The sequence below is a fragment of the Strigops habroptila genome, chromosome 16 (genome assembly GCF_004027225.2).
Source record: "Strigops habroptila isolate Jane chromosome 16, bStrHab1.2.pri, whole genome shotgun sequence".
NCBI classification, from domain to species: Eukaryota; Metazoa; Chordata; class Aves; order Psittaciformes; family Psittacidae; genus Strigops; species Strigops habroptila.
Window position 1 is genome coordinate 6,899,553 of NC_044292.2, and position 26,653 is coordinate 6,926,205.

Below are 26,653 nucleotides of genomic sequence, written 5' to 3' on the forward strand. Positions count from 1 at the left end.
TGGGGAACAGCTTCGTGTTGTCGGCCTCATCTGGGCGTACAGCACCCGCTCGCACCGCCGCGACCACCCATGGCAGCGACGCATGCAACGGGTCCCCGCGGCGGCTCCGGCCCCGGCGCGCGCCCCGCCACCGGCTGTCCCCGCGCTCCAGAGCCCCGTGGGGCGCAGCAGGGCGATGGTCTGGGGCAGCGCGTCGGGCTCGTGGTGCAAACCACGCTCTCCACTTTGCTCCAACACAGCGTAAGCAAGCGAACGGGCGGCGAGGGCTGCGCAGCGGGCGCTTAGGATCGGTAGTCCTTCTTGCTGTAGGGTTTGTTGCCCAGGATGCTATCGATCTCGTGGACGATGGAAGACGACAGCTTCGGGAGGACCTGTGGGGGACGGTGTTGGGAGTCAGGATCGTGCCATGGGAGCAGGCGGGAGGATGCTCACCGCCTCCATCCCGTGACCTCGATGCTACAAGCCCCATCTCTCCGGATGAGCGACCCAGTTAAGGGAGCCTGGGTCGAGCTCACCCCCTGCCTGCTCAGCCGAGCAGAGCCTCATCTCTGCTGCTTGGCTTCAGATGAAGCAAACCCTGTACTTTTTGTTTGGAGCCAGGTTTGCAGCCTCTTTTCCCTGCACATTGCGCTGCAGGAGCGAGTGCTGCAGGCGCATGCGTTGGAGGAGCGTGCACTGCAGCAGGAGCGCTGCCCTGTTATGTCCCACGAGCAAAGCCTTCCCCGGTCCGTGCCGGCGGCGAGCACTGACCTGTATTGCTCCAATATTCTCCATCAGTTGGTCAGCGTTGGAGGCTCCCAGCAAGACGGAGCTGACACCCTCGTTGCGCAGGCACCAGGCTGGGGTAGGAGGGAGAGCAGAGCCTGAGCGGGGCCCGGCTGCCCCCAGCATCCCCATGTCCCCCTGTGTCCCCCCAGCCCCTTACCGATGGCGAGCTGCGGCAGGGTGCAGCCCAGGCGCTCGGCAATGGCCTGCAGCTCCTTCAGCTTCGCCTGCTGCCGCCGGCCCTCCTCGCTCAGGATCTTGTCCTTCAGCCACTGGTATCCCTGGGGAGCAGGAGGGGGTGTTGTGGTGGGGTTGGGGGGTACTGAGCCCTTGTATGGGCACAGCATCCCCAAACTCCATGGTTGCTTATGCTCCCATGGCTCTGCCTGTCCTGATGTGACCCCCGGTCTGGGCTCACCTTCAGTGAGGCACGGGAGTAGGGGGGGATCCCCCCATCGTACTTCCCCGAGACGATGCCACAGGCCAGCGGGGACCAGGTCATGGCTCCAACACCTAAGAGCAGAGCAGAGTGAGGGTGATGCTGCCACCCCTCAGCATGGGGGCTGGCCAGCCCCATGGACACGGGCTGTGCCCCCCGGCCTGGGTTTTGGGGAGCACCACCGCTGTACCTATCTTATGGAAGAGCTCGGGGAGCTGCACCTCCACCTTCTCCCGCTGGAACATGTGGTACTCGGCCTGCTCGCAGATCGGCGGGATCAGGTTGAACTGCCGGGCCACCGAGTATGCCTCCTGCCGAAGAGCCGGGACCCTCAGCACCCCCACTGAGCCCCCCAATCCCCTCCGGTCCCCCCAGCTGAGCTCCGAGCAGCCATCCAGAGAATAATTAAGGCTTAAGCGCATCTGCAAGCGCCTGATTCCCGACAGCTGCTGCCTAATTAAATCAGCATCACTGGGGCTGCTCCACCGCGGCCCCCTGGGCCCCTACCATGATCTCCATGGAGCTCCAGCGCGAGGTCCCCCAGTACATGGCCATCCCCTGGTTGATGACGTGGGTCATGGCTCGCACCGTCTCTGCCGGGAGGGAAGGGGAGAGCGGCAGGCGGGGGTTAGCGGGGTGCCGCGCCGGAGGAAGGGAGGCACACGTGAGCATCCCGCTCCCCATGCCGAGGTGGGAGCTGGGTTGTGTCCAGAGGATGCTTTCACAGGAACAGGACAGGGACTGAGGGAGCAGCCGCTCGGGATGTGCCAGGGACCGCAGCCGCCCCTGGCATGCCGCTGGTGATGCCAGGGCTCTCCTGCCATGGAGAGCAACCCGAGGCTCCTGGCACCGGCCCTGCAGGGTACCAGCACCAACCTGGTGCAGGGGCCTGAAGCATCACCCGCGGCGCAGGAGGGAGACCTGGACCCCGTGCAATGGGGACTCTGGGGGCAGCCGGCCCTGAGCCATGCGGGCTGGGGCCAAGCCAAGGCACGCTCCTGCAGCCAAGGCGGGGAGAGCGGGCACCCGGCATGCTCAGAGCCACCCGGCGAGGAGGGACCTGCCGCAGTCCTGGCACGGCGGCAAAGGGCGCCACGTGGCAAGGACCCTGTGGAGGCTGGGAGCTGCTTCGCTTCTTTCCTGGGGATGGTCTGAAGGGCAGCGGTTCTGGTTGTGCTGATGCTGCCTGTGCGTTTTATGCTGGGGTTTGCTTAGGGACAGGGATGGAAATCAAGAGGAGTGGGGGTTCTGCCCCAGGAAGTGCCGCTGGGACGCAGGCAGCGGCCGGCGGGCAGGGAGTACCTTCTACGATGAAAGTCCTGGACTTGGAGGAACTAAATGGGTCCCCTGGTGATAAAAGAGAGATTTAGAGAGAGTGGAGTTGGCTGCTGCTGCGATGGGGGCAGCAGCCTGTGCCGCGCCACCAACCCGTCCCCATTGCTGCCCGCTGCGGGCCCTGGCGCCGGGCTGGGGGTGGCAGAGGTTTCCCATAGCTCAGGCTGACCGTGGCGGCGGAGGAGCGGTTTCTGCTCGGGAAGGGAAAATGCCCTTGAAACAAAAGCCTGGCGCAAACCAACCGCGATGGCGACGGAAGGCAGCAGGAGGAACGCGGCGCCGCGGCGCAGCACCCACCTTCCATCGGCGTGTTGGGGTCGGGCCGGTTGGCGAACACCACATCCACGTACTCCAGCTGCAGCCGCTCCAGTGATGCCTTCAGACCTGTGGCATGGATCATCATCATCACCAGGCAACTGGTGTGGCACAGCCTGGCGCCGGGGCCAGCAGCACCCATGAGCATCCTTACCTTCTATGATGTGTTTTCGGGACAGGCCCCTCTCCGTCTCAGCCCTGGAAAAGGAAAGGTGGTGAGAGCCCGGCGCTCCCCGGCCGCTCTGCCGCGGGGCGGGTGCGTTACCTACTTTCCTCCCCAGAAGATTTTGGTGGTGATGACGAGGCTGGATCGTCTGCAGGGAGAAAGAAGAGTCAGTGGCTGCTCCACCAGCTTTCCCCAGCCCATTGGCACCGCGGTGATGGCTTGGCCACAAAGGGATGAAGTCCAGCTTACCTCCATCCCTTCTTCTTGATGATGTTCCCCAGCACCACCTCAGCCCTGCAAGGGAAGGGGATGTCAGTCGCACGCGGTGGCTGCGGGGACACCGTTTCCCCTCCGGTTGCAGCACCCAGAGCTGAGCTGCTCCCCCGCACGTGAGCTGCTATTTTTAAGCGGGTGTGTGGGCTCACTGCGATGCTCTGGGCCACCACGCTCCGAGCGCAGCCGCTGCTCGGGAGGGTGCATGGCTATAGCCACATGGCACAGGCAGCCACGGGCAGTGTAGGACCACACGAGCCAGCACCCCCTATGACCAAATGCTCACAGCTCCATCCTGGCAGCCCTTTGCTGCTGGTAAATGCAGGAGGCTCCCAGAACCACCGCAGTTTGGAGGTGCCAGGGTGTAGGGTGAGGACCCTCGTGCCGCTGCCAAAGCGTGGTACCTACTTGCCGGCAGCATAGACTTCTGCCGTGTCGAAGAGATTAATGCCGTTGTCATAGGCTAAAGTCATCAGCTGCTCTGCCATCTGCGGGGGAGAGCGGGAGCATCAGACGAGGGGGTGCTGAGCACTGGTGCACGCCATGTGCACCGAGAGCAGCACGGGGGCTGTGCCAGCCCCGTCTGCTCCCTGATTCACTCGGGAAGGGACAGGGTGCAGGGGCACAATCCTTACCTCATCTGTGATCTGCCCTCCAAAGGTTACCCATGTTCCTGCGGAGGAGAGAGGGTGCACACAGGGTGAATGCAGTGAGCGTGGTGAGCACAGTGAATGCGGTGAGCATGGTGAGCACAGTGAATGCAGTGAGCGTGGTGAGCACAGTGAATGCAGTGAGCATGGTGAGCACGGTGAGCATCGCCCGCCGCCGCCTCCAGCCCCATCCACCCACCCTGGTCCCCGTGGCTCAGCCCCGGCATGCAGTGACCACAGTTGGCCCCGCCGTGTGCAGCCCAGTGCTCCCAGCATCGCCCAGTCACTTCCCATCATGTCAGAGGAGGAGAAGAGAAAAGAACTTGACAAGTTCTGGGCCGCCTCTCAAGACCGCCGCGGGGCCGGAGGAAAACCCTTTCCTTCCCTCCGCAAAGCAGCGCCGGAGCAGGGCAGCGCCGGCAGCGGCCACGGGACCGAGGGGACACCGAGGGGCTGCAGCAAACCCTGGCACTTACCCAGGCCCAGGCAGGACACGCGCAGCCCGGACTTCCCGAGGTTCCTGGAAGACAGAAACCCATTAGGAAAACCACCAGAAGGCCCCAAAGTGCCATCTCATGCATCCGCGTGTCACAGAGTGTGCCGTCCGCATGGGCTGGGAGGTGATGGTGGTGGAGCTTGGTCCCCATCCCCATTCCCACCTGAGATGGTCCACCTAAAACTGATTAAAAAGCCACCCCAGGCCGAGCATGCCATGGGACAGGGGGAGGTGGTCAGGCCTGGAGCATCCCACATGTGTCCTGAGCTGTGCTTGTTCTCTGCAAGCAGAACAGGGCTTGTGTGGGGCTTGGGTGTCCTGGAGAAGTGGAGCATCCCTGAAGCCCAGCTCGGGGAAGGGGGCCGGGCTGGCAGCCGCCTGCGCCCGGCGCTGGGGAACCAGCTCCTCGTTAAGAATGACAAAGGCTCCAGAAACGAGCGTTAAAATAAATAAAGTGTAGGTGAGCCGCGGCAGCTCGCCCGCGGGTGTCGCATAGCAACCGGGGAGGCACCGCCACCGCCGCCACCGCCGGCACCGGCACGGGGAGCGGGGTACCCAGCAGACCCGGTCCGATGGTGGCAAACCACGGCTCAGGGCATCTTCCTTCCGCGCCGCCGCGTTATTGCCCAACATCTGGAGGCGCGGGAGCTCCCCCCAGCCCCGAGTTGGTTTTAGTGTTTTGGTGGCTCAAGCTCCCGGGATGGGGATCACGGTGGCGATGGCACCAGCTCCATCCCGGCCATTCCAGCATTGCTGGGGTCCTCCTGGGCTGGTGATGGGCACTCCCAGCCTTCCTGCTCAAGTGTGGTGACCGATCGCCCAACAGAGATCTTGGGGGAGCCAAGCATTCCCCAGCACTGTGCCAGGACTTCCCTATCCCATCCCTTTGCATGGAGCATCTCCCTGTGCCACTGTCCCCTGCAGAAGCTGGTCACCCACTGCCTGCAAGAGGGTGGCCTTGGTGTGCTCCCTGGGATGGGGACACGACCATGGGACAGGAGAACTGAGCCTGGACGATGCCACCACACGTAGCCCCAGTGCTGCCGCCGCAGGGGTTTGGTGTTCCTGCCCTCCCCAGCACCCGTATGAGGGGACTCGGCTGATGTGGATGGTGATGGTGGGTGACGCTGGCTTCATCCCAAGCACTTTGTGCCTTGTGCCGGTCACATCTGGGCTGCAGTGGGGCAGCTGGACCGTGGCATGAAGCTCATCCTGGGGTGGGGGGGAGTCCCCCCGTGCTCTGCTCCAGCGCTGAGGACATGAAGCACATTAACCCAGTGGGTGCTGGCTGGGGGGGCACAATGCACACAAGCTGCCCTTCGCTTTCAGACCTGGGACCGAATCCGGGCTTACAGCTCCACACGGGCTTTGTGGGGCGGTAAGTCTCTGCTAGTGTGGTAACGGTGCCATAGCATCCATGGATTAACGCACACCGTGGCTCTCAGACCCCCCCGGCTCGGCAGGCACTGGGATGCTCCTAATCCTACCCCAAATTTCAGGGTTGCCCCCCTCCATCCCGCCGGATCAAAGCCAGACTGGGGACAGGAGCAAACAGCGAGGAAAGCGACAGAGGCGCACGGTCAGCACTTTTAGCTCCGAGAGGACACAACCCGGGGATTAGGGGAGCGTGGCACAACCCGGTCCCCCCCCGCACCCCCACACACCCCACATCTCATTGAGGAACAGCAGAAGCAGCCGAGCAGGCGGCAAACCCACCGCCCGAGCAGCGCGCCCGCGTCCTACCGGTACTTCATCCCCGGCTGCTTCACACTGGACTCGCTGGAGGAGGGAGCGTTCTGCACCGAGAGCTGCCCCAGGCTGCGGGCCACCATGGCCACTGCCCGGAACTTGCCACGGGTGCCGAGGCTGGGGCTGCCGGCATTCTGCCTATTCAGGCGATCCTCCGCGCTCCGGCTCTTGATGCTGTGCTCGGAGCACACAAAGGAGACCTGCATGCTGCTCCGGCGGGCAGCCGCGCCAGATGCCTAAATTTAGCCGGCGCCCCGGGTGAGGCGGGAGCTCCTCCCGCGCGCCGACGCTCCGCCAACGTGACGGCGGGGGGCTGCGGGCACCGAGCGGCTCCGGCAACCCTCCTGCCCTTAATATTTGATGAGCTCGGGAAGAGGGTGAGCGGCGCACGGGCTTGGGGGGGGCGCAGGAAGGGGAGAGCCACGGGGGTACCCCCATTGCCAGCGGCACGGCAAAACCCTTGCGCCCCATTGGGCATCCCTTACAGGCAGCGTTTACACCCCAGCCTGGTTTGGGTGCATGGGGGGCTGAGGCTTGGGGTGAGGGGGCTCCCTCCGGCCACAGCATCACTCCTGCAAGACTGAAACACAATCCGCTTGCACGGCGCCAAACACACGATTCTGGGGCAAGAGCGCAGGCAGAGATGATGCCATTGGCTCTTCTAGGGGTGCAGCCTATGGGTTTACTGAAGCTGGACCGGTTGCCCCCCCTGGGCTGCAGCCACAGCAGCGCATCCCCCAGATTTCACCCAGCATCAGTGAAGCGGATTGAGGCAAAACCCAGCCCAGCATCTCCCGCTGAAGGAGCGACGTGTGTTCAGCCCTGACCTAACGAGAAATCTTGTAATCTCCTCCGCTTCCCTCTGCCGCAAAGCTCCTTAGCTGGGTAATCCCACCAGTGCCAGCTCCAGCACCGGCACCAGTGCGGGGGGACCCGGCAGCAATCAGCAGCTCCCCATAGGAGGAGGAACCACAGAGATTTTGGGGGCACATGCCTGAAGAAGCACCTTTGGGGGTGCTGTGCCAGCCTCTCCCCATCAATAAATAACGAGTCCATGAATATTAGATGGGCTCTTGCCACTGTGTAAATGTTACCTCTGTCATTGTGAGCGGAGGGGAACCTGACCTGTGGCACAGCACAGCACGGCAGAGCCACAGGGCCCCTGCATTTTCACAGGGGGATCAGCCACTGTCCCCAGCCCAAACCTGAATGGAGTTAGTGGGGGCACCCAGCCCCGCGCCCCATCTGCAATGGGGAGAGTGGATGGGGTGTGCTGGGTATAACAGCCACGTGCCCCCAGAGGAGCCACATGCCCGGCTGCCCGGTGCGTCCTCCCTGCACCAGCGGTGATGAGAAGGACAAAAGTCAGCTGAAACCCTGATACACCTCGTGCTGCACCCGAACCCGCAAGGGAACTCTCCTCATGCTCCTCAGGCGGGTGAAGCATTTCTGGAGCTGTTTGCTCCAACTGCCTGCTCTTCACAAGCGCGGGGGGCGTTTGCACTTGCAAACTTCCCAGCAGCAAAAGGGAATGTCAAGTGAGAAGCTGAAAGATCATCGAGCAAGCAAGAGGTAACGGCGCTGACCTGGCGCAGCCTCTCCCACACGCACCATGAAGATCAGCCACGACGCATTGCCCGTCCCAATCTCAGCACAGCACAGGGAATCTGATGGGAGCTGGATGCAAAACCAGCGCTAAGCACATCCCCTGCTCCATCCCACGTCACACGTGCTCAGCCCTGTCCTGGCGCTGCCTTACCTGTACTTCATGCCGGTGACGCGCGCGGTGCTGTCGGCGAGGGACAGCCCATGCATCCGCAGGAACTCCTCCAGCGTCTTGGCCCGCGCCGCCGCCCGCACGTCCCGCAGCCGCCGCAGCTCCAGCCCGTCGGCCGGCCGGGACGCCGGGGGCAGCCCCCACTCCGGGGGGTGCCGGCTGGCCACGCTGCGCAGGCTCTCGCTGTATGTCATAGACAGCATCCCGCTGCCGTGGCGCGGGCTCCGCGTGCCGGACACGCTGCCGACCGCTCAGTGATGCTACGGAGAGAGCTGGGAAAGCGCCCGCCACGACGCCGGGTCCAGTGATGCTCAGGGCAGAGCCTTGCCCGTGCCATGATGCCGGAGCTGCGGTGCAGGGAGGGCAGAGCAGGGACCCTGGCAAAGCGAGTTGCTTCAGTCTTGGTAGGGAGCTGAAGCGCAAAGGGAGAGCACGGCAGCATGGCAAGGAAGGGATGTGGCGATGGGCGGCCAGGGCTGCAGTGGGTGCCCACCATGGCTGTGCCAGCCTGGTGAGCTGCTGCAGCCTGGCATGTGCCCCAGTTGCGCAGCCTCCCAGTCACACCAGTTGGGTTGCTGCTGGTTTGCATCCCCAGGAGGGATGCATTGGGAGCTGGCTGGGGTGGGAATCTCACTGGTGAGAATCTGGCACTGAGTGCCGGCAAGTGGGAGAGGTCATGATGGGAAAGGGGCTCCTTTGGAGGGTGGGCATCTGCAGAGGGGCTGTGGCTCGCCGATAGCTGCCATGCCTGCGGCATGATGCCGCAAACTCGTGCCATCAACCAGCACCTTCCCCACAGCCGCGGCAGCGACCTCCCAGCCGGTGCGGGCTGCCGAAAATAGGCTGCCGCAGAGTGGGCTCCTCGCACCCGAGGTGCTCGCCGCCGCTCTGGCTGGGATCTCACCAGCATCGATTTCCCTCGCAGTCAGTGTCTGAGAGGAGCGGGGACCGGAGCCAAAGCTGCGGCGCTGGTGCTGAAGCGGGAGCTGGGAGCGCACTGAGCCGGAGCTGCACCGGCATCAGGCTCCGGCCAGGCTCCCACCGGTGGTGTTTTATTTCCTTGTGAAGCTCAAGTTTACAGCAGCAGGAGCCGAAAGCAAAGTGCTCTCTGCCATTGAGGTGTGACCGCAAGGAAAGAAGAAAACCCAGAAGATACAAGGCAAGGGGAGACTGAAGCCCTGGGGAGCTCCTGCAACACCCGGTGCTGCTGCTCTGCAGCCAGGGCTTGGGAATGTGGGGAAGACAGGCAAAAAGGACCCGTCTCCTGCAGCAAAGCCGAACAGAACCCTGGCCACCTCTTCCTGCTATGCCGCACAGCTGAGCCCTGAGCTGGCACCGCCGGTACCTGCCCTTCTCTGCGGCTGTTGGTTTTAATTGGGGCAGCACTGGTGGCTCCTGCTGGGCATGGGCGCAGCATCCGGCTCCAGTGGGATCCCTTTCCTTGACAGCGGCCAGGAAAAGCCTGAGCCGGCTGCATGGCTGCTCTACAGCTTCAATGAAATGGCTGCAGCGAGCGGAGCCAGGTTTGGTCTGGGATGCTTTGAGGAATGGGGCAGGAATCTGCCATCTGCCTCATTTCGACACCTCCCTGGTTTTCGGCTGAGCCATGTTATGGGGTGATGGAGAGAGCGCGGAGGCAGTGGGTTCATCCATGTTCATTAGCAGAAATCCTGGCACTGCCCGAGGGATGAGAAGCAGGAGCTGCTGCAGCCCAAGCAGTGCCGTGCCCAAGCGGGAAAGGAGCAGGGATGGGGATGGGACACCAGCTCTAAGGGATAACAAGGAACCATCAGCGCGCATCGGGGCACAACAAGTGGGTGACGGGTGCGCAGGGAAGCTGCTCAGAGATGCTCTGCCCAGGCTGGGAATCTATTTGCAACCAACAGCCTGCCTAAAACCAAAGAGACCCCAAGCCCCAAACGAAAACCTCCCCAAGCCAACACATCGCCCCGTGCAGAACGCCCTCCCGGCTGCCCGCACAGCCTGTGCCCATCCCCATGCCGCTGGCCCCGACTCACCCTTACACCGGGGCTGCTGCTCACCAACAGCACCGCTGTGGGCAGCCCCGGGCAGCTTTAAGAGCTGCAGCTGCCGGGTGCTTTTGCGTTAGGGGAGTGTCGGTGCTCAGCGTCCAAAGCAATTGGCGGCTGCGCCGAGCCCCCTGAGCCCAGCTTTCTCGCCGCGCTCCATTAGCCCTATTAGGGGATTTTCTTCCCTGCGAAGGGGAGCTAAATTATTCATGGCCTCTTCACTAAAAGCCGGGGCCGTGCCGCTGCTCTCTCAACATTGGCATCGCCGCCTCCACCCGCAGCCGACCCTCGCCCTGTCGTGACAGGTCCCGCACCACCGGCACCCGGGGCGATGGGGGTAGACGGGTCATTGCGTGGCGGAGCCGGTCCCTCCTTGGTCCCCATGGCACAGTGGTTCTGTGCTGGTTTGCAGCGGCCAAAACCCACCAGTGGCTTGGCAGCGCTGGGACAGGCGCACTCGCAGCGCCATCAAGCCACCCTGTTGCTGGCCAGCCTCTCCTTTTGCCACACGAGGGGATGGAGCAGGGAGGCTGCAGCAACTTTGGGGGGCAGCCCCCCATCCTCTGCCCTGTCAGAGCCAGGTTGGGTTCAGCACTGGGCTGGCCCTGGGGCTGCTGCAGCCCCAGGAACACCGAGGTGGCCGCTGGCACTGTGTGCAGGGGAAAGTGCCGCCTTCACTTCAGACAGTAAAAGGGTGGAAAGGGCAGGAAAGTGTTGCTTGTGTATTGCTTAATGATGCTTCTCTTAGTGGAAGAAGCAGTGGAGTGGCTGGCCAGGTTCCTGGAGCTGCCCTTGGGAAAAGCCAGCGGGCTCTTCCAGGAGCAGCATCGGTGCAGGATGCTCCGGAGACAAGCCAAGCCCCATACCCATAGGGCAGCTGACCCCCGGTATCTCCATGGCTTGGGGAGCCGGTGAGGACAGCCCCAACCCACCCAGCCACACACAGAGTCCCCACGTCGCAGTGCCAAACCCACGAGCAGGCAAAGACGCGGTGATGCCCACCCTGTGCCAGTGATGCCGGAGAGCCCTGGGCATGGGCAGGGGCTTCGGTTGTGTCTGCTTACCAGGGGGGATTTTGGGGAGGGAAAGGGACCGGGTTACCTGTAGAACTGGAGCTGGCGCTTGGGGCTCCCGTACCTCGCGCTTCCGACAGCAAAGGGGAGAAAGAAGAAAGATGCCACAAACCCCGTTAGAAAGGTGGAGCGGGACCGAGCGGCCGTGGGGAGGGTCGGTGGCACCCACCCGTGCTGCATCCGTGCAGTGGGCACCGGCATGCTCCCTGAAAGCACCCGCTCATCCCATGGCACCCAGACCCACCGCTGCTGGGTGCCATGTGGGGTTTTGCAGCCCAGGAGGTGTTGGCACAAAGCGTTTTTGGGATGCCGGGTTTGAAGCCCCATTGCTGCCCCGTCCCCTTACCTGTAAATCATCCCTGGGGAGCCCGTCTGCCGCAGCGAGAGTCGCGCCGGGGAGTCAGTGGTGGATTCGGGATACATGGAGCCAGCCTGGGCTCCCCGGAGCCGCTCGCCACCTCACCCCTGCCGCGGGGGAAAGAGAAAATGAGGAAGAAATGGGGGTTTTTGGGGCACGCGCACGACGGCGCTTCCTGTTGCAGAAGCTCAGGGCCGGATGGGCACCCGGTGCGGGCAGCGGCAGGCAGGATATGGCAACCCTGCCTGCTCCAGACCCCCACCGATCCCAAACCCATCCTGCCCTTGTGCTGTGCCATTGGCACCCCAATTCGGTTGCTCTCCCCAAACTTGTGGGGTGCCCAGGGCTGCTTGCTGCCCACCTCGCTGCCTGCCCTGCTGCGCACCTCCGGCCATGTCACAGGGCAACCCAGCAGCACAGAGGGGCACTGACCCGCACCATGGGGGTCTTAATTCACGCCAGAGAATGGTGAAGAAAGGAGATCCTGAAAAATGGAACCTTTTGCTGGTGTTTAACACTGAAGGAGCCCCCAGAGGGTCCCTCTGCAAGGGACAAGCCAAGGAAAGGAAAAGAGCTTGGTCTTTCCTGCAGCTGCATGTGACTGTGGGAGCAGGAGCCCTGCAGGACAGGGTGCTCAGTGCAGGGGGAGCTTAATGCAGGGACCCTGACCCTTTCTATCCCCATCTCCATGCCCATGAGAATCCAGCATGACTCCCTAGGGAGTTGTGGTCCTGCTCCTGCTCCCCATCCTGCAACACCATCCGCAGTTTCCAGTCTCCCAGAAATCCACAGCGGTTCCCTGCACAAATGGGGCTAATTGTTTAATTTAAGCCATGTTTCTTTAGGCTCATCTTTACACTTCAAGTCACCAGCTTCTTTTTGGGGGGACTGAGAAATCTCCAGCTCCTTCTCCAGCTGGGCACAGCAGGAGCATGGCACAGCACAGTGTGCTCATGTCCTGGCATGCATCCTGCCTGCATCCTGGCACAGCATGCCTGCATCCTGTATCTCTCCCACATCCTGCATCCTGGCACAGTGTGCCAGCATCCTGCATCCCTCCCGCATCCCAGCAGGGCATGCCTGTATCCTGCATCCCTCCCGCATCCCGCATCCCGGCCCGGCGTGCCTGCATCCCGGCGCAGCCCGGCGCAGCCCCTGCAGCCCACGCGGCCCAATGGCAGCGGCTGCGGCAGCCGAGCCCGTCCCCACGGAGCCACCCGCCCGCCCACCGCAGCCCCGGCCCCAGCTCCCTCCTCCCTTTGGCCGCAGCCCCGCCAGGGCTGGGGGTCCGGCGGGCTCGGTGAAGCCGGGGTTCTCTCTGCTCCCCTGCGCTGCCCGGTGTGACCCTGCTGAGCCCCCAAAGCCAGCGCAACCCCCCGGCTTCTGGTTGCTGTAAATGTCACCTTCATGTCCCTGCCTCCAGCAGCGCAGGGTCAGCAGCAGCCGCCAGCCCTGGCACTGTCTGCACGCTCCTGCAAGCCCCCCCCGGCCCGCGCAGGGTCACTTTGTTAGGGGCTGTGAAGCTGAAGCGGGCTGGGGGATCCCCCATACCCCAGGCACAGGGTGCAGCCGTGCTGCTTCCTTCCTCGCCCTGCCACAAACTGACTGCAACTTCTTGTGTGGCTCAGGAATGGCTCGGTGTGTGCATCCTGGGGGTGTGAGTGTGATGAGCTTGGCCACGGGCTCGGCACTGCCATGGGCTCAGCTTTGCCATGGGCTCGGCTCTGCCATGGGCTCGGCTTTGCCATGGGTTTGCCTCTGCAATGGGTTTGGCTCTGCCATGGGCTCAGCTTTGCCATGGGTTCGCCTCTGCCATGGGCTCGGCTCTGCCGTTGGTTCGGCTCTGCCATGGGCTCAGCTCTGCCATAGACTCGGCTTTGCCATGGGCTCCACTTTGCCATCGGCTCGGCCCTCCACAGTTTTCAGCCGGACCAATGCCCCCCATCCATTACCTCGGGGCAATGCTGGGAGGCCCGGGCACTCTGGCTGGCAAGTCCAGGGTGCGTTGGTGGAACTTTGCCGGGAAGCTCCATGGGACCACCGGCACACTGGGCAGGGCTCAGCACCCTGAGGAGCCGGAGCACCCCTTTGTGCCAGTCGTTTGGTGCTTCCTCAAGACCACTCCTGCACCTTCAGCTTCCTCACGGCAAAACTCAGCCGCGAGTCCGCAACCGCAGGAGTTTCTGCGGGGTGATGGAGAGGGAAGAAAAGTGTTTTCTTCTGTGGGACCCAGGTGGAGGGAGCCCCAAGAGCCTGTGCTCCCCCTGGGCTCCATCCCCATCCCCGGCAGCACGATGGGGTGCAAGAGTGTGGGTGCTGAGACACAGCAGGGATTTCTGCCTGGGTAGCATCCCAAACACGCTGCTGTCAGAGCAAGAGGAGGTCAAACTGCACACGGAATTAAACTGAACATAGGGATGAAGCTCTGATGAGCCCCCACAGGTGAGGCACCAGGGAGCAGCAGGACCCCTGCCCTGGGTACCCTGGTGTCCTTCCCCACTGCCCAGGTGAGGACGGCGCCGAGCATCTCCCCGCTCCGGGTATATCCATCCCTGTATTTCTATCCTTATTTCACCGGGTTTTCAACCAGCACCTTCAGCACACGCCCCCCCCCCCAGCACGCCGTGGGAAAGGTGACTTTGGCACAGTTACCGTGCCCTGCTCTGCTTGGTGCCGCGAACCCCCCGGTGCTCCCAGCCCCCTGCCCGCAGCACCGGCGCCGCAGGATCCGCAGCGCAGCAGCCCTGCCCCTTCCCTCTGCCCGGGGAAGCCTCTGCTGCAGAGCAGCCTTTCCCCCCCCTTGCATGCCTTGCTCAGACCATGGCCGGTGGGCTCAGATGTGTTTAGAGCCGGTCATCAGGACAACGCACAGCGCCGGGGATTGAGCTGCGACATGTGAGGTCGCCCGTGATGGTGCTGCCGGAGCGCCGGCTCCCGAGTGGATGACACAGCCCAAAAGCACACGCGACACGTCGGGCGGGTTATTCCTGCATGGCCGTCACGTACCACCAGCACCAACGTAACGGGGTCCATCAGGGTCCCCGACGTGCGGCACCCGCCAGCGCCTGCCCCTTCCCCAGCGCGCCGGTGGGCAGGAGCCCACTGTGCCCATGGCTACCGGCCAGGCACGGCCGAGCCCCCGCCGCGGCACCGCACGTACCTGGCTCCGGTGCTCTAATGGAGATGCGCGGTCAGGAGGCAAAACCAACAATGGGATAAAAGCCGAGCCGGCGGCTCTGCGGGTTTGGGAAGCGGTGCCAGTGCAGAGCAGCTGCGACAGCCGGAGGCAAACACAGCGGATGGCAGTTCCTACCCCATTCCCGCTCTGTCCCTGGGAAGGGGCATCCGGTGCTGGAGGGGAAAGCCGAGCCCTCCGCACCTCGGGATGCGGCAGCACCCAGGGATGCTGCAGAGCCGTTCCTGCCGCTCTCACATCCTGACTCGGCAAGTTTGGCTGCCGGTGGCGTGCAGCCCGGCTCCCGGATCCCACCGGTGCCTTAACCGTGTCAGTGCCGCAGCCCGGCACCGGCAGCACCACGAGTGGGCAGTGAGCGGCTGCCACCCGCTGCTGGCTGACCCTGCGCAGCTCTGGTGAGAGGCTTGTCTGGCGGCCACAGGGAGCCTGGGGCAGGATATTTCCATGCTATGAATCACTGGGTGTTTGTCTTAAGAACTCAAACAGGGGTGTCCATGGGCAATGCTGCCTCCCAGCCCAGGTGCCACATCCCGCTGGCCACCCGTGCTCCTCTGCTCGTGCCAATCACAACTTCCCAGTGGCTTTTGCTTTTTGGCCACCATGGGTAAAAAACCCACCGCGGGTTTGGAGGCACCCTGGTGATGGGAGCACACCAGTCCCCAGTGGCAGCATGGCACTGGGATCCTGCAGTAATAACATCACTGGCGCGGTGATGGCATGAAAACCAGAGTCAAAGCCAGTAAAAAGGGGTCAGTTTTAGGAGCGTGAGCTTTGTCATTTAGGAATTCGGAAAACCCAGTCCCTTGCCATGAGCTGAGTCCTGCTCAGCTTCACAGCAGCATCCTGCTGGTGATGGGGCCAGCAGGCACGCTGCCTGCTCCGAACCGCACCGGCACTGCCCGGGACCCACTCGGCACTGCCCGGGTGGGTGATCCCAGTAGGTTTCCCACTTTCCATGCTGCAGCTGCGCAATGGTGGCAGGAGGCCATAATCTCGTCCCATTTGGGGAGCGCTCTCCAGCACCAGCATTGCCCCCCAGTGATGGTGGAAGCTGGCACCAAGTCATTCCGCTCTCGCTCTGAGATGAGAGCCCCAAGAGCGGGGAAGCAACATCTGGCCCCACTGCCCTCCTCGTTACAACAGTAATAATAATTATAACTAATAAGAAAAGTGGGTCTCGCGCATCTTCCATTAGCGGCTGTGAGCAGAGGCATCTCTTGTTAGCCAGCCCCAAAATCACTGCATATATGCAATAAGCCTATCCATAGGCAATATACACGGGGTATACGTTGCTCAGCTCTGGCACTCACGATGCTCCCAGCGGCCACACCGCAGCTCCCAAAAATGCTTTTGGAAGGAACCTGTGCTTTTCGGAAGCTTGGCTGGGTGCCCTACCCATGCAAAACCAGTTGGGATGGGGTTTCACTTCCCAGTGGCACGGAGCATGGCTCCGCTCTTCCACGAAGAGGCTTTCACTGGAATGAGGGCCCAATGCTCCCTGTATGCCTGTGTTAGCTACAAGATCCCGGTGTCCTGGCTAAATGGGTATGGGGCTGACGGGGCTCCCCATCGCATGGGAACCAGCCCTAAATACTAGAGGCTGGAGGTGGGTCATGAGCCAAAGCCCCCGAGTATTGGGGATGGTTGAAGGAAAGCTCAGGGGGTGCACTGGCAGCGGGTGGGCCATGCAGGGCAGGGAATGGGGGAGCTATGGGGGATCTGTAGAGGGAATCTGTGGGTCTATGGAGGGGGCAGTGGGGTCTCCCCTTTCCAATGACCCCGGAGTCTCTTTGGCGAGCGAAGCCACCAACTTCTACAGCACTTCTACAGGGACGGTTCAGTCCCCGACAGAAGCGAATCATCCCCGATCATGTAACGGGGGGTGCGATGCTACGGGCGCCCCCCGTTCGCGCTCTCCCGCCGGCGCGTCGTGTTGCCGGGGCTCCCGCCTGCCTCCCCCGGCGCAAGGCGCGCAGGCCGCGGCCACGCCCGGCTCCAGCATCCCCATCACCGCCGCCACCATCGCCCCCATCGCCATCCCCACCGCCCCCCCCAGCGCCCTCCCGGTCCCCTCCCGCTCCGTCCCGCCCCGTCCCGTCCCGCCCGGTCCCGGCCCCACCTGCCCGCTCCGCCGCTCCCACCGCTCCGCCGCGGCGCCCTCGTGGGGGGCACGCCCCGCCCCGCCCGCCCCTCCCTCCGCTGATTGGCTGCGCCGCCCGCCGCTCCCGCCGCATGCAAATGACGGAGGCTCAGCGCAGCTTCCATTGGCTGGACCCACCGGCGAGGCCACGCCCCCCGCGGTGCGGCACCATCGCCCTAGTAACCCGATGCTGAGTCGGGCGCGACCACCCGCGCGGGGGGGGACGGCCTGCTCTACCGCCGCCGTTCCGCCGCCGCCACCACAACCCGCGGTGCTCCGCCACCGCAGCGCTGATGCTCCTCTCCGGTGCACACCGGCGGAGGGGCGCGGGAGCGCGGGTGGCTGGGCAGTGAGCGGCGGCGACCCCTACATATCCCCCCCCGGGACGGCGAGGAGTTGGTCGGGCCCGAGAAGATGGCGTCGGGGCGCGGTGAGTGCGGCGGGCCCGATCCCGCGGGCGGTGCGGGACGGACCGGGTTGGGCAGGGCCGGGCCGGGCGGGGCTGTCCGGGTCGGTCCGCTCCGGTCCCGTTTGCGGTGGGCCCCGTCCCCGTCCCTGCCGGCCTCGGTGCCCCGGTTCGTGCGGGTGTGAAGGTGTGCCCGGCCCCACACGTGCCCTGTGCGGGGCCTCTTTGGGTTGCGGTGCTCCCGCGTTCCCGCAGCTCCCGGTTCCTTCCCAGGCTCGGCCCTGGGGACCCCGGCCGGGACGGGGGACCCGCGGCGCAGCGAGTGGGAGCGGGTGTTCCGGCAGAGCCTCGCGGTCCCGCCGCACGCCCGGCGCAGGAGGGTGCCCGCGGCGCACCCCGCCGCGTTCTGCTGCGTCCTGAAGCACCTCGAAGGGGCCGCCCTCGCCCAGGTACCGGGTGAACCTTCATTAATTGTCGTTAATTATAGCGTAGGTGAGCTCTTTGCACAGAGAAGCCGTGGCTGCCCCATCCCTGGCAGTGCTCAAGGGCAGGTTGGACGCAGGGGCTTGGAGCAACCTGCTCTAGTGGAAGGTGTCCCTGCCCGTGGCAGGGGGTTGGAGCGGGTTGAGCTTTAAACTCCCTTCGGCCCAATCCAGTCTTTTATTTTTAAACTAAAATCTCTGTGTAGTACTTTAAAAGTGAATTATTTGCGTTCCGCCCCCTTACCAAAGCATGTTCTGCAGTTTTGGGGTGCTGAGATGGTGTGTTCTGTAGGGTGCCTCCCACCCTGCCCTGCCCTGTCCTGCCTTGCAGGGAGCCGAGTACCAGCTGCGCCTCTCCCTTTTTGATGCCACCTACCACCACTTCTTCGGCAGGACCTGGAGGAGCAGCCTGCGGGCTGCCCGTGCTGCCCCACCGCGCCCGGCCCGGGCGGCGTTCAATGAGGTGGGTGCCAGGGGCTGTGGCTGTGCTGGCTGGGCCTGGGAAAGCACCATCAGACCCTGGGAATGGGCAGCGATCCATCAGGGAATGGATGGAGCTGCAGGAGCAGGGTTTGAGGAGGGAGGTTTTTAATGCACAAAGGGAAAAGCTGCTTTTGCTGGAGTTGGGGCTGGAGCTGCTCTCCTTGGGTGCTGGTTCACTTCAGCAGTCTGCAGCTCTGGGGTCCCGCCATCAACATGCTGTAGCCAAGAGCCTTTAAACGCAGTGAGTCTGAAGCACACACAGGCTCTGTCCCTTGCTCTGTCTGCTGCTGATCCTTGTCTGCAGCAGTTTGTCCCCCTGCATGCAGGCAGCAGCCGCAAACCCTTCTCCCTCCTGGCACTACCCAGTCCTTTGCCCAGGCTGCACCCAGACGCTGCCAAGTTATTAAGCTTTAATGGAACGCTTTATTAAGCTTTATTTAATGGAAAGCTTTATTATGTGTGTGCTGGAATGGGGAAACTGGGGTCTTGGGTTGCTTCCAGGGCAGCATCGGAGCAGTGGTGTGCATTGGTGTGCTGCCTGCTGCATTCAGGGCTGGCGGCAGGGAGCAGTGTTTCTTCACGAGTGCGGAGCAGCCACCCTGTGGCACAGCGCTTCCCTCTCCTTACCTGGGAACTAAACTCATCCAAAGCCGCTGCTGATAGCGGTAAACTGGGATGACCCCTTAATGGGGACACCCCATTGCCCTATAGTGTGGAGAACAGCTGAGATACTGTGTTTTCTGATTTATACCTTCTGTTTCTCCTTCCCAGCACTGCAGCTGACATTTAGCACAGATTAGTGCTGCATTCCTTCATTTATTTATATCAGTAGTATCCGAGGGGTGTTGATGTGTGTGTTTCTTCCCCAAGTGTTTTAATTCTCATCTGACCCCTGCTTTTTTGAAGACGGGTGGAGAAAAACTAGGGTAGAGGGAGCACCATGGCATGGCTCCTGACCTGGCTGGATGCTGGGTTCAGCTGCCTTTCCAAGCACTGCCCCTGTGTCCTGGGCTTCCTGGGGTTTGGTGTGGCTTTGGGAGCAGGGGCTCAGGGTGTGGGGTTGCTGCCTGCACACTTGGCAGCCTCACTGGATGAGGGAGGTGTGTGTCGGGTTAAGGTGACTCTGGTGCTGCATCGTCCTTGTGGGGTTTAGAGGAGAGGAACGTGCTGTCACAAGCCACTGCTGGTGCTCACGCAGGGGACAGTGAGCTTGGTTTTACAAGGGATCTGCTGCAAGGGCTCCCTGGCTCTGCAGCCAGCAGTCATTATTTCAGTGTTTTGCAATAAAAGATAATAGAATAGCGATTTATTTCCCTGGGTTGATGGGGTAATGTCTCTCTCTGTTATCCCTTCCTGACAGCCTGTGATTACAGTAAACGTTTTCCCTGGGACATTGCAGTAATGAGTCTTTAATAGAAAGATTAACCTAGCTTTAAATCCTGTCCTAAGGAGGTGACCTGTGTCCTGTCCCCTCCTGCCTGCAGGTCCAGGCCACCCCTGTCTCTGCTCCCCACAGTGGGTTGGGGGTATTTGGACTCCTTTGGCTGTGCTGGTGCAGGGCTTGTTCTGCTTTAACTGGCTTTGCAGCCTGTGAGTAACTCTGGAAAACGGGTGTTAGCAACAAAAAAAGGAAGGAAAACAAAATTTAATGATGTTTGAGGTTTAGGGAGGTTGAGATTTATGAGCAGTGCTGGGGTCATTTGCCATGAGCCACTGTCTGGGGATTTTAATGGTTGTTCTGGTTACACTCTTGGCTGTCCAAATGCCACAGTCATTGCTCTGCAGCAGCCACCACCAGCTCTGCAAGACCCTTTCTTTCCCCTTTCCCACCCCAGACCATTTACTTCCACACCTCCTTGAACCACCCTGGCATTGCTGCTGTCGTGGAAGTGGTGGCGACGACCAAGAAAGGGGACGGGAGCTCTCAGCATCTCTCCTGTGGCTTTGGAGTCATCCCTCTCTTTGGCAGCGGCTCGGAGGCGAAGGACCAGGCCACCAAGGACAGAGTGTGGGTATCATTGCTTTGCTGCGTGATGGGGAATGCCAGGCATCGGGGTGGCAACGTACACGGCTGCTTTGAGGGGAGAAAGGGTGGTCCTGGGGCTGCACAAAGCAAGCCAGCATTTAGAAACCTGTAGTTCCTCACTGCTGGGGAAGCAGCAGTGGATTTGTGATCCCTGCCCTTTCCCTAAAGGACACGGTTTTAGCATGGGTACAGAGTAAGCAGGTGGTTTCTTACTGTGAGCAGAGGCATTATGGAAGAGGGAGGTGTGCCTCAGGGTGGATTTATTGACAGCTCTGTGCGTGCTCTTTGCTTTCAGGCTGAAGCTGTACCATGGAACGCCGCGTGCCCTGCTGCACCCGCGCTTCCAGGAGCCCATGGAGAGTAAGCAGCAGCAGGACATGGTGCCTTGCTCCCTCCTTGATGGTCTCTTATCCACATGAGTTTTGATATTGTACGTGGTCCGTATGTAGTGCTAAGCGGACTTGCCTTACTGCCAGCTGGGAAAAGCCTAGCTGGGCAAACCCAGGTTTTCCTTTGCTCCCAGCATGTGTATTCATGGATAATAACTTCTTCCACAGTGGTGCCATGAAGCTGTCTCCACATCTTTGATCATTTTGAGATGTTTTCTCTTCTTCAGAGAACAAATACCTGACGGTGATGGAGAAGAGCCACCTGCAGTACACCCTGAAGCCCCACCAGCCCCTAGAGACAATATTTCACCTCCTTCCCGAAAACCTTCTAGTGTCTGGGGTGCAGAACATTCCTGGCTTGCTGCCGGTGTGTGGAGACATGAGTAAGGGCTCCTTCCCTTTCTCTGCTGCTTTTGGCTCTGGTGCCCCCGTGGTCCTGGTGACATCTCCCCTGGCCACAGTGTGACCTGTGGCCACCACCTTGTCTTTTCAGGTGGCTGCTTGCAGAAGCCCCAGCTGATGAAGCCGGTGACCTGCTATCTGGAGAGGCTGTCTGTCTGTCTGTACCCTTCCCTGGAGGAATTTGAGGAGGAACTGCTGGACTTGCTGAACAGCGATTGCTTGCTTCAGGTATTGCTGGTGTAATTAAGCAGGGGAAAGCCCAGTGCCATGATGTTGGTGCTTCGTTTATGGGTGGAGTGGAAAGGTTCAGACAAATGGTATTTGTTTTGCTTGGAGTCCCTGATTTTCTTTGCTGTACAAGCCTTCTCCTTGCTTTACTGCTGGCTGAGCACACAGGTGCTCTGTGTAGGCTTTGTTTTGAATATCCAGACACTAATAAGCAGAACTTGGGTTTGGGAAAATGCAAAGATAAGACGCAGAGCACACAGAGTATGTCCCTTTAGGAGCAGCATCGCTCAGAGGACCACTGGCCAAGTCCTTTATGTGCCAGATTCGCACCAGCCCTGCCATAAAGATGAAGGATTTTCATATTCGTCAGCCACAGTGGGGGTAGATCCTGCTCTTTGAGTTTCCGATGGATTGCCTGCGTTTTCCTGGCTGTGGGTGGCCTGGGGAGGGCTGCTGTGCCTCCTCACTACCCAAGCTGAGAACTTGCCTGTTGCAGGCTAACGCCGCTCCGGATGGCGATGGGATGGTGGTTCGGGAGCGGCGCCTGCACGTCGGTGTCCACAACGGGCTGTGCTTCGTCCAGGCACCGCAGGTGGCTGTGCTGGTGCCGGAGGCAGAGGCAGCGCGGGGTGGCTGCATGGGGGTGCCCAGCTCCGGAGCCAGGTAAGGGGGAGACCCTCCACTGCTTGTGCCGCTTCCCTCCTGCTTTGTGCATTGCTCACGGCCACTCTCCATCCCGACGCAGGGGTGCTGGTCAAGCCCTGGTGCTGAGGAGCCGCGTCCACCTGAGTGAGATGGTGCCTCACCCCGCGTTCGGGATCTGCTTCCAGCTGGAATATGTCTTCTGCAGCTCGGGGAGAGCCGGTGGGAAGGTAGGGCCGAGTGTGTGTGCACTTCGTCCTGTATTAAAGTGTGGAGATCTGCTGCTGGGGAGTGATCCCCATTGAGGAACCCCATCCTCTGCCCCTGTTTTGCCATCCTGCACCCCCAGGACACTGCAGCTCCTGCAGCTGTGCTGCCTAACAAATGGCCCTGCAAAGTGTCCAGGTGCTTTCTGCAGCAAATATCTTGCAAATGGGCTTATTGAATCATTTTAATTACATGTGGTTCCATTTCTCCACCGTGTATATGGAGAAATGTAGCCTGCAGCAGTCCCATCGTGTTCTGGCAAGCTAATTCAGAACATTTCAGCTTTTTCTTTTTTTTTTTTTTTTTTTAATTTAAAGAGGGCTTTTCTTTAGAATTTAGCATTTCTGCTGAGAAGTTAACCCCTGAGCTTCAGCCTGAGGTTCTCTGGACATTAAAGCCAGACAAAGCCTCTGTATTGACTGCAGAGCCCAGGCTCGTTAATGCCTACTTAACGATCATTAACATGTATTTCAGTTTAACCTTGCTGGAGGTTAAACCCAGCTTAACGAGCCATTCAGGTGTGTCCTCCAGAGCCTCTGTGCTATCGGAGCCATCAGCTCCTTGAATCTATGGCTGTGGGCTCGTTAGGAGGCACTAATGTTCCTGCTAAGATGCTCACTGCAGCAAGTGTCCTCTGTTGGGGAAGAAATGGGTGTTTATAAAGTGGGACACGTGCCAGGCCAAAGGGATTTGTGCTGAGGCGGGAAGGAGGAGCTGAGCCTTGCTGTTGGAAGTTCTGTGTTGGGCTCAACTCCTTTAGGAAGCTGAGAGCCGAGGCCTCAGAGATGTGGGGCTGCAGATGCAGTTCTGTTGGCTGTGGCACAGCCGTGGGCAGAGCAGTTAATCCCAAAGCTGCGTGTGGAGCTGATCCCCTTGTCCTCAGTGCTATAATTAGCAGGCTGTGATGGTGATTGCAGGTGCTGGCAGAGACCTCTCGGTTCTCTTCTGCGCCTCTCCTTTGGTTGAGGGGAGGCTGTGGTAAGTGGTAGCCTTTACGCTGCCTTTCCCATCTGCCAGGAATGGGGGGTCAAATATATCCCTTAATGCAGTATGCTTAAGGTGGGGGGTTACAGCCTTTTGGTGCTGCTGGCTCTGTCTCAGCTTATGTGTGCTAAATACCTGCAAGGGCTGAAAGCCCTGCTGGTTTTGAAAAGCATTATATTGTGCTTTTACCTTGTAGCAGCAGCATTCTATGGTGATCCATAAACTAAAGGTGTAATTGGGCACAGGGATGAGGTAGAATTACTTGGGGTGCAGGTGCCTGCTGTAAAAGGGGGTAATGGGGGTAAGTGCAAGGAAAACCAGAGTGCCTGTGTGGGAAGGGTGGCATGGGGTTTACAGGGAGAAAGTGGGATTCATACCCGTGTGCCCTGAGTTTGTGGTCAGGCTTCAGAGATGAAATCACATAGGAGGGCACTGGTTCTGCTGGCAGAGGGGAGAGAAGCAAAGCTGGGAACTCAGGCCAGCTTGGGGATCTTTCTCTGAGGGGTCTTAACGATCTGGGATTGAAATGTCCCTCTCCATCAGAGGAGCATTCCTGCTCCTCCTGAGAGCCTGAAAGGGAAGGGAGCAGAAAGGTGCAGTATTGTAGGGAAAATGGGTGCAGAAAGAGAAATAAGGCGCTGGAAAGCGGAATGTCCCCAGAGTGGGTTGTAGGGGAGCGGGTTCTGCGGGGTGGGAAGGTGCGGAAGGAGGGGAGAGCCTGCTTCCTCCACCCCAGAGGTGATGTGGGGTGCCCGGTGCTCACCACGCTCCCCCTGTTCCGCAGGGCCTGGCTGGCAGTGCCCGCAGCGAGGCGGCTGACATGCGCTCGGTGCGCTGGGCTGTGTGGAGCCCCGAGCTGGGCACCGGCAACGTGGACGTGGTGCTGCCCCTGCGCGGTGGTGCCCGCCGCGGCCCCTGCCAAACCTTGGTGTACCGGGCCCCGCCGGGCAGCAGGAGCTCCCATAAGGTGAGGGATGGTTCTGCCAATACCTTGGTAGGTGCCCAGGCGGCTCCTTGCAAACCCGGGGGTGAATGGAGAGGGATGGAGGAGGGTTGATGCCCCTTGCTGCCCCTTGCCACCCCTTGCTCCCACCCCTTGCCAGCGAGCACTACACTGGTAGAAGTGTACTTGGTGTCCAGTGCTGCTTGACTTCAGTTACCACAAACATGCAGTAAGTAAAAAGTACTTCATTTCCAATTTCAGGGGAAGCACGTGGAGTCTGGGACTGTCCAATTCCATGTTTCCACTGATTTGGAAGAACATGTTGTAGCTGCTGCAGAGATCCTATGTAAAGACAGGGACGAGTTGGAGAAGCCTCCTACGCCGTCGCTGAGTGAGTGTTTTTCCAGATCACTGACATTTAAATATAGAGTGTGGTGCTGGTGTCTGCTTGGGGGGGGAAACACGGCTCCGGCGAGGTGCAGTGAGCAGCTTGTGAATTACCAGGAGGAACCAAGTTCCCACTGAGTTGAATTCAGCTCTCACTTTAACTTGCAAACGTCCCCTGTGATAGTAGCGCTGCTCCATGTGCAGAATCCTCAGGGATTTCCAGCCTGCTCCCGTTCTGGGTCACTCTGATGACATTTGGGCTTGTGTGCTCAGCACCCAGAAGAGGTAGATGGGTGCAGCACCTGCAGCAGTAGCGTGTTGCTCTCTGCCAGTGCTGCTGCTCATCCCTCTGGACTTGGAAACCCTTGAGACACAAAGGCAGGAGGAATATCAGTTACTGGGTGAGGGGGAAAAAAATAATCTCGTGGTGCTGCCAGTGTGTTTCCAGGGAAAACTGGATGGTGTGTGTGTGTGTGCAGGAATGCCAGGTGCAGGGGTGCCAGGTCTGCTGGGGTGTTGGAGAGAAAACTGCTGTTGGTGTGGGTTTGGGCACGGAGTTGAGCCCGTGCCCCTGGGCTCCTGGAAATCCTCTGGCTTGTTTCCATGTAATCCCACCTGTTGTGATCAGTGGGAAACAAACTTCCCTTTCTGCAGCGTTGCTCCTGCTCTGCTCCCCACACAGGTCTTAGTGTGATGCTCCAGGTACCTGGCAGTGTTTTAAATACATTTATGAGGTTATCCAGCTCCTGGTGAGTGGTCGGTGCCAGCCCGCGGGTCGGGGTGATGCCGGTGCATGGGTGTCTGTTCCCATGCCAGCTCTGGTGCTGCCGTGCCTTCCACGAGATGGCAGAGTGGCACCATGGCTTTGCTGCAGCGGGTGCTGTCTTCCCAGCGGCGAGGAGCTGGGTTTGCTGGTGTGAGGAGCTTTAGAGCAGAAAGCTTCAGGTGAAGTGAAGGGGTCTGGGGCTGCTCTGGGTTAGGCTCCCTGTGGCATGGCCGCATTGCTGCTGGTGCCTTCCTGGTGCTGCTTGAGAGGTTTTCCTGGACACCTTTCAGCTGGCAGTGGCCAGGATGGGGAGTTGCAATGTGGGGAAGGGAGAAGCAAGTGTCCTTCCAGCCCGGCACTGGGCTGGTGTGCTCCAGCCTAGGATAAACGTGCTGAGTGTGGATGTGGTGCACAGAGAGGGGAGATGCTCTAGCAAGGTGATTTAGGGGATGAGCTGTGTGGTGTTTCCCTGTCTCTGGGGGGCTTGGTGGCACTGGGAAGTGCAGTGGTGATCCCGTGAGGTGAGTGGCCACACGTGAGAGCCAGCCTGCACCCCGAGCTGCTGGGGGAGCGGTTGATTAACATTTTGTAGAGCTCTGTTGGAAAACACGCTGCCATCTGGCCCCTTTGGCCAGGAGAGACCAAGCACTTCATCCATCAGCTCAGCTGCTGGTGGTGCTGCTGGATCTGTCCATCACCTCCTAACACTAGCCCAAGCCATCCTCATGGAAAGAAACCACTATTATAGATGCAAGGCAAGCAGGGTGGTTTCCTTTGCACAGCAGTCAGCATGAAATAGCTGGAATATACACAGTGATGGAAGCAAAATGAGGTCTCGGCATCACACGGTTGCAGAGATGGAACATCTGTGCCCCTGGTCTGCTCGGAAGGGCCCGCGGCAGAGCGAGCTCGTCTGTGCCGGCGCACGAGCCGAGCAGCCAAATCCAAACACGGATGTTTGTACCGTTCTGAGGCACAAAAGGCTGAAGAGAGTGACAAGAAATAAGAGGAGCAATGAAAACCTTAAAGTATCCTCAAACTTTCACGTCTCATTAAGCACCCCGCTTAGGCTGCGCTGCGTGGCCGCAGGGAGCCGCGGCACCGTCTGGGGATGCTGGAGCTGGCTGCCTTTTGCAGCAGAGTTAGCCTAATTCCCGGCAAAATAACGGATGGATGTGGAAATGTGGCTGCTTACCCCCCCAGGCAACAGGCTTATTGGAAAAATAAGTCAAAGCAGTGGCTGAGCAATGTGGCTGCCTCGCTGAGCTGCTTCACCCTGACATTCAAATAGGCTGGTGGGAGATTGGGGTGCTCGGTGTGGGGAGTGCAGTAGTGACAGAGGGTTCATTTGAGCATCAATCCTGCCCCTCTCCGCAGGTCTGCAGCTCTGCCGACGATGTGGCCTCCCCACGGGGACCAGGGGTAAGTGCCATGGGCACAGGCAGTGGGTCACGGCATTCCCAGGGGATGTGCTCTCGGTCCCATC

The 26,653-nt window shown here is 60.7% G+C and overlaps 2 protein-coding genes across 5 annotated transcripts in view; one reads left to right on the forward strand and one right to left on the reverse strand.

Moving 5' to 3' along the window:
• Positions 1 to 16,805, reverse strand: KCNAB2 (potassium voltage-gated channel subfamily A regulatory beta subunit 2). Of its 4 annotated transcripts, none has more exons than XM_030507760.1 (16): positions 16,742 to 16,805; positions 11,415 to 11,533; positions 11,097 to 11,138; positions 4,420 to 4,463; positions 3,929 to 3,966; positions 3,702 to 3,781; positions 3,270 to 3,314; positions 3,124 to 3,168; positions 3,009 to 3,052; positions 2,837 to 2,923; positions 1,712 to 1,797; positions 1,395 to 1,515; positions 1,184 to 1,278; positions 926 to 1,046; positions 751 to 839; positions 1 to 371 (listed from the first exon to the last, which is right to left on the reverse strand). In XM_030507760.1, the coding sequence occupies exons 2-16, from the start codon at positions 11,489 to 11,491 to the stop codon at positions 282 to 284; spliced, it is 1,104 nt and encodes a 367-aa protein (XP_030363620.1). In that variant the 5' UTR covers positions 11,492 to 11,533; positions 16,742 to 16,805; the 3' UTR covers positions 1 to 281. The 4 variants fall into 4 exon arrangements, with proteins under 4 accessions (XP_030363620.1, XP_030363622.1, XP_030363623.1 ...); XM_030507762.1 differs by lacking the exon at positions 16,742 to 16,805 and adding an exon at positions 14,587 to 14,776; XM_030507763.1 differs by lacking the exon at positions 11,097 to 11,138 and having other exon boundaries at positions 16,742 to 16,804.
• Positions 16,365 to 26,653, forward strand: part of NPHP4 (nephrocystin 4) — a 19,787-nt gene continuing 9,498 nt past the window's right edge. The window contains 12 exon segments of the mRNA XM_030507991.1: positions 16,365 to 17,272; positions 17,356 to 17,617; positions 17,982 to 18,113; positions 19,969 to 20,141; positions 20,455 to 20,519; positions 20,776 to 20,931; positions 21,042 to 21,178; positions 21,675 to 21,841; positions 21,924 to 22,050; positions 23,856 to 24,038; positions 24,276 to 24,405; positions 26,545 to 26,589. Of these exon segments, the coding sequence (XP_030363851.1) occupies positions 16,365 to 17,272; positions 17,356 to 17,617; positions 17,982 to 18,113; positions 19,969 to 20,141; positions 20,455 to 20,519; positions 20,776 to 20,931; positions 21,042 to 21,178; positions 21,675 to 21,841; positions 21,924 to 22,050; positions 23,856 to 24,038; positions 24,276 to 24,405; positions 26,545 to 26,589 (2,485 nt within the window).